This window comes from Centroberyx gerrardi, chromosome 2 (assembly GCF_048128805.1).
Source record: "Centroberyx gerrardi isolate f3 chromosome 2, fCenGer3.hap1.cur.20231027, whole genome shotgun sequence".
In the NCBI taxonomy this organism is placed as follows: Eukaryota; Metazoa; Chordata; class Actinopteri; order Beryciformes; family Berycidae; genus Centroberyx; species Centroberyx gerrardi.
In genome coordinates, this window is record NC_135998.1 from 34465702 (window position 1) to 34472409 (window position 6708).

Here is a 6708-nt window from a genome sequence, read left to right on the forward strand (position 1 = left end):
GTGATAGAGTAGAAAAACACATTGATTTATATGAAAATGCTGCAGATCATTACTTTACAGCCCCCAGCGACCACAGATGTCAGAAGTTTGGGTACCTGCGCCTCTTCTTCTGTTTCTGCCGTATCTTGGCGAAGATGAAGGCCAGGACCACCAGTCCGACGATGACGCCCAGCACGCCGAGGGTCAGCGGCAGGCTCACCGCCTCGTTCACCGTGTCCTCGCAGAACTCGCCCCGGTAGCCCAGCACGCAGTCGCACACCAGACCGGAGCCGCCGCCCGGGGCGACCATGCAGGTGCCGCGGCCGTGGCACAGGGTCTCTCCGCAGGTCGGCAGGCTGAAGTCGATGCCTCGCGGCCGGGGAGGAGGGAGGGGGGTGGACATCGTTGAGGAGGGGGGATGGATGGATGGATAGGAGGAAAGACTGGGGGGTTAAGGGAGGGATTGATAAACAGAGGGAGTGGAGGTGAGCGGAGGGAGGGATGAGGGACACAAAACAGAGAAACAAGGTTACAAAAACAATCGACTGAAGACTGAATGGACTGATAGGTTGATATTTTGTGCTGATATTCAATATCTTTAAGGGTGACATTTTCATGCCAAAAAATTACAATTCAAGAACTTTATTGTCATTGTGCAAGCACAACGAAATTGCAATTACGTCAGCCTCAAATGGTGCATTGAATTAAAACTTCACATACTTCCCATTTACAAAGAATAAATAAGAAATATAAAATATCAGCATAAAAAGTACAGAATCTAAGCAATATACAAGATAGTAAGACAAGTAGGCTATTGAGTGTTTCCTCCAGAGTTTTCTTCTCCTCAGGGTGTAAAAGCCTCTGAAACAGCATTCAGAGCATCATGGGACACTAAAACTCTCCACTGAAACCAGACTGATGAGATTCTGTTAGTGTCAGCAGCTCTTTAAGGCAGAGAGACACCACACACCTGTTCACTGGTGGAGGAACTCTGGGAGACATTACTGCCTTTAAATGAGGAATTAACGATTAAATGAATAAATAAAATGGCCTGTTTTTCTGTAGCTGTGATCAGGAGGAACCTCCATCATATCAGAGGTGAACGACATGACTGGCTGATATCTGATATTTAATAAAAGGCCAATATCATCCTTATATATCAACAGACAGATATCGGTCTAACCCTTTTCTGGCTGGACCAGGACTGAAAAAGCTCCAACATAAAGGATTAACTGTTATTACTACTAAACAAAATGTTTTGTATATATTGTGGAAAAGTTTTGTTCAGTATTTAGATTTTATCGTTGCTAATATTACATGTATATACAGTATATATGAGTTTCACAAAATAACTGATTGGGAGAGGAATAATTGGCAATTTGTTTGTTTATTCATGCACCATTTAATTTAATTTGTATTTATTTATCATTACTTTTATTTATTTATCTTTATTTAATTTGTTTCTAACTATTTGAATGTGTGTATTTCTTTACTCACATCACACCTCACTCATTCTTTGCAATTTTTACAAATGTGTTTTTTTTTTTTCAGATGTTTGTAATTGTTAAAAAACTTGGTAACACTTTACAATAACTAACCCTTAATTAACAGTTAACTAATGTGTCTGGTAATCATCTACTAATGGTGTTCATGTTAACTAAGGTATTCATTTATATATTATTTAATAGTCATCTTTATAAACTATTAAATAATGTATAAATTAATACCTTAGTTAACATGAACACCATTAGTAAATTACACATTAGTTAACTGTTAATTAAGGGTTAGTTAATGCTTATTAAGCATTAACTAACCCTTATTAAGCATTAACTAACCCTTAACTTAGTGTACCCTTATTGTAAAGTGTTACCAAAAACTTAATATAACCATTGTTAAAACATAATGGAAAGGTTATCTGATGAAGACCGTGTTTGGTTGAAACAGCATTGTCACCATCTGTTTAATGAATTTTACTTTTTTGGAGCATAAAAATAGTGAGCGGACATTGTTTTTTTTGATTTGTGGATTGCTGTTTTTGTCCGGCTTCTATGAAAAATACATTTGGATGCGCGTGAAACCTCTCCCAATTACCTGCTTGTCTTAGTTCCTGAAAAGTTGCCACCCGCCAGCGACGATATGCTAACGCGTGTGCATCAAACCCCGCGGCCTGATGTCACGTGATGTCATCGTCTCCTCCTCGTTTGTTCTTCACAGAGACACAGAAACAGGAAATAGCTCTAATCTAGGAGAAACCGCAGACAACCGCTTGACTGACAGCTGCTGCTTTAACTGTGAGCTGCTTGTGCTCTCTCGTGCGGTCCCGCCCCCAAACATATTTTACTTTTAAATCGTTAAATACAAATGAGCAGGCAGGCTTGATCAGCAGCTACAAAGTGACACAGGGGACGACCTGACGGATCACATTACCCTTTGTTGGCTTAATTACAAAATCGCCTCAGGACAAAATTTGCAGGACAATGCCGCTGTACCTGTGATGCTTCACTTGTGAGAAACTTTGACTAGATTTTGCAGGAGGCTCCTTTTTCCACCAGGTCTAGTTTCATCTGTTTATCGCACAAATCGTCTTTTAGTCTCATGAGTTTCAGACGTTTCAGTTTCTCTCTCCTCTGCCTAGTTTAGGGCCGGGGTGGAAAGAGAACTACAACAATCTACTCAAGAAGAAGTACTGTTACTCTGCTGATATTTTACCTCAGTAGAAGTAAAAGTACTGGTGTAAAAATCTCCTTCAGTAAAAGTAAAAAGTGTCTGATTTAAAATGTCCTCAGAGTAAAAGTTCCTGAGTTCCTCTTTAGAACAGAGAACATTGTTAGCTGTGATCTTTTCCATGTGATTCTAAAAGGAGAGAGGTCAGAGTTCAAACTAGATTCTTTTCACTGGAAACATTAGAAATGACAAAATAAAGTGCAGAAACAAAGTAAAGTCAGATTCCTCTTCTCACTGTGAATGGATCCACAGTTTGTCAGTTTACATTGATCCAGTTTCTGATGGAGAGACACAATCTGTTCTGTGATGGATGGGATTTAAAATGGACTGAAGAAGTATAAAACTTTAGTCGAAACATGCTTAAGTACAAGTAAAATCACTGACTTTAAGAAACACTCAAGTTCAGTAACGTGAGTAAATGTAATCAGTTACTTCCACCCTCAGTTCAGGGAGCACAGGAGTCACCGACATCAAGAGATCGATCAGAGGAGGAAGGAGGGATTAGAAAGTCAAGAGTGAAGTTGACCGTCAGCCAAAGTCGGTTTTCATCAACTCTTCACCACTTCATCTACCTAAGCAAATATCTGCCTCGTCCAAACGACAGAATAAAAGTCCACACCTGAAAAGTACACAGCTGTAACTCAACAGAAACCAAAAGACGGAACAACATAGTAAAAACAATCTTCGTAAAAGTACATTTTATCTTCCCAGCATTGCGGTAGATGTTCACTAACAGTCTTTGGGACAGATTGCAAAAAAAAAAATAGAGCAGGACAAGGCTAAAACAGTGCAGCTCTACTTGTAGTATCACTGAAACCAAACCGTTTAGTTTGGTTTTCTGCCACAACCTCAACATCTCACTCATGAAACATGCATTACACAATCTTTTACAGATATTCAACACCAATCTGGGCCTAAGAGCACGTTACAAACCTATTACCCAAGTTAAAAAATACTACAAACTGCAATCACAACCTCTTACACAGGATATATCGCCGTGAAAAACGCCATTGTTGAGATTTAAAAAGACAAACACCGGCCATAAATAGCCCAAATGACAAAATCTCCCATTATTCTGAGACTCAACAACGCAGCAGATTAACAGATAAATCCAAAGTTGTGACGATGAAGGTATTCTCAAAAGTCTGGTCATTCAGGTTTCCTCATAACACAACAGAAAGGTGGTTAACAATGGCTTCGGGGCGGGCCTCCACCTGCCTGTACATCCAGCGACAGAACATGCCAACATATTATCCCAAAAAACATCTTACTCACGAGAGCCAAAGAACGCAGAAGAGTGCAGAGGAACGAAGTCCCGGTGTCTCTAAAAGGTACGACCCGTCCCGCAGAAGCTGCTCCTACGAGTCTTTTAGTCTTAGTTCCAGGACCGTCCCGGTGTCTGCCTGAGTGTGTGAGAAAGGTTGCGAGTGTGTGAAAAAGAGTTTAAGTTCCCCTTTCAGTAAAGGAATCTGTAACAAAAGGAAGGAGGGAAGAGGAAGGAAAACAAGCCCCGTGAATACCTACCTGCTTTTTACCTGAACACACACACACACACACACACACCCCTCCTCCCTTTGCCTTACCTTTACCTGGGATTAGTCACACACACACACACACATACACAAAGACACACTCACAAACACACACACACTGACTCTGACTGTGATGTGGCAACTCTACATTTCAAAATAAGAACTTACACAGTGGCAATTTCTAAGATTAGAGTTTATTCTTCCATCATTCTCTGACTCAGTCTGACTCACAAACACACAACACACACACACTCTCACAACGCTCCGACATCCTACCAAAACAAATAATGATAAACTTTATTTGTATGGCGCCTTTCAAAACAGATTTACAAAGTGCTTTGTGCACCAACTCAGGCAAAAGCTTTTAAGATAAACATTTACTATGCCAGGTATGAATGAAAAACCGGTTTAGAGAAGAATAACACAGCCAAGTACAACGGGAGGAAAAAGAATTTGTTCTTAAGTGACTCGCCTGGTTAAATAAAAGTTAAAAGAAATCGTGTGAAATAATGCCCGTGTGTAAAAATGCATGTTAAATGGTGATTTTTCCAGGTTAAATTCCTCAGTTTTCTCCAAAGTCACTGCAAACTTTACAAAAACAAGAATGCCTTTACTAGAAAGCGCCCAAAAAAAGATCCCAACTGCATCTTCGGATAAGAAAATCCATGACCTATCAGTACAGTGTGTGTGTGTGTGTGTGTGTGCTGCAGAATAGTAAACAAAACAGGACGATGCTTTTAAAAAATGACACTGATTTTTCCAGCAGAAGCTCCTCAAAGCTGAAAAAGAGGAGGAACATGCTCCAAACCTTTCATAACAAAATGCCCCCCCAAAAAAAGATCCCCACCCCCTCCCCTCACACACACACACACACACACACACACACACACACACTCCCCTCCCTCGGGACGATCCCAGTCATATTGTAATAGGTGTTTGTCAGGCTTGCGGGGGCAGGAGGGAGGAGGAGCAGGCGAGTCAGAACGAGGGCCGACCGCAAGACCAGACAAGACCGGATCTGAACCGCATCGACCGGAGGTTCAGAAGAAAATTTCAGGAACTTGCACCAGGAGCTCCACCTGCTTTCAGTCTTGTAGCTGAATTTGGGGAATTAATTATTTTAGGGTGAGATTTGAAGTTCGGTTTAGAATAGAAATTGACCAAAGTTGAAATGGAGCTTTAACGAAGGTTCAGTCTGGAAGATTATCTTTTGCATGTTTAGGCTGTAGTTTTACTTCTCATACCATCCTGCCATTCACATCTCTCACACATGCTCACTCATTATTTCCTTGCCGTCTTTTCCCGGGGCGTCAGTTGAGATATCAGCTGTTCACAGCAGCTGGTCACATCTATCCAATAGCACAGCGACACACCTCCAGTGTTAGCCTATCATCTTGCTGCTGTCTTTTTAAATATGTTTCTCTCTCTCCGCTTTAGTCCGTTCATGCTGCTGTTATGCGCACCCCTCCTCCTCCCCGTCACCGCCCAGTCTTCGCAGATTCATCAGCTTCATCACTCATCAGCCTCACCAACCTATCAGTCTCAGCAGAGTCATCAGCACCACCACCAGTGTCTGGACTCCACGGGGGGGTTTATCTTGCTGCTGCTCAGGGCTGCTGCCCGTCGATTACAAAATCTCCCTGTAGAGTCTAAGCGCCAAAGACTTTCTTGACAAATCTTAATTTTCACCATATCATCTGTTATAATAAACAATTATCTTTACTTCTTTCACTTGTCTCTCCTGATTGAAACCCTCTTCCATTTACCAGCTGCTGTAAAGGATACTTCCAGTTAAGATTCATTCATAAAAAACAATGAAGATAGATAAAATGTTAAAACAATAAAGATCCTAAAACATATAGAGTAAAACACAGCTGTATTGCCACATGCCTGTACACAGTGGGAAATCACTGAAAGTGCTGCTGTGTCAGAGTTCAGAGGCCAAACCGCTTCAGGATGTGTGCTGTTCCTGAGGCGGGACGTCCTGCCGGGGAAGCGCTGCAGCCTTTCACCTGCGGGAGGGAGTCTGACGAGACAACAGGCTGGGTGAGAACGGTCAGCAGCCACTTTCTCTGCATTGTGCTCGATGTGAATGGCTTAGATGAGGGTAAATTATACTTCTGTGTCTGTAATGACAGAAGAAGTAACGTCCACATTCTCTGAAACTCATGTTCCGTTTTGCAAAGGTCAATCATCATGACGCATAGGTGCTACTAAAAAATAAAAACGTATATTATCCACATCTGTACCAAGAAAACTTTTGTCTGGACAGGAGATAACGAAGATAAAGAAGTCATTTTTCTCAGTAGTTTTTTCTGTCTTGCTCTTACTGCCCTTTAGCTTTGTAGGGCAGAATGGGATGCTATCACAAAAAGCAGTAACGTGTGTGTGTGTGTGTGTGTGTTTCCTGACACTGGCCCTCTCTCAGCTCTAGTCCATGGACGGGTGGAAGTATGAAAACAAAGTGATATTT

The 6708-nt window shown here is 41.6% G+C and overlaps 1 protein-coding gene across 3 annotated transcripts in view; it reads right to left on the minus strand.

Annotated features, from left to right (window-relative positions):
* LOC144542329 (uncharacterized) overlaps positions 1 to 4323 on the minus strand; it is an 8866-nt gene extending 4543 nt beyond the window's left edge. For 2 of the 3 annotated variants that reach the window (XM_078288444.1, XM_078288459.1), the window contains exons 1-2: positions 3979 to 4323; positions 96 to 422 (exon numbers count right to left, since the gene is read on the minus strand). In XM_078288444.1, the coding sequence (XP_078144570.1) occupies positions 96 to 382 (287 nt within the window). In that variant the 5' untranslated portion in view covers positions 383 to 422; positions 3979 to 4323. Of the gene's footprint in view, positions 1 to 95; positions 423 to 2070; positions 2243 to 3978 lie in introns of those variants that run through there. The other variant, XM_078288448.1, reaches the window with a different exon arrangement.
* Between the last annotated feature and the right edge of the window lie 2385 nt (positions 4324 to 6708).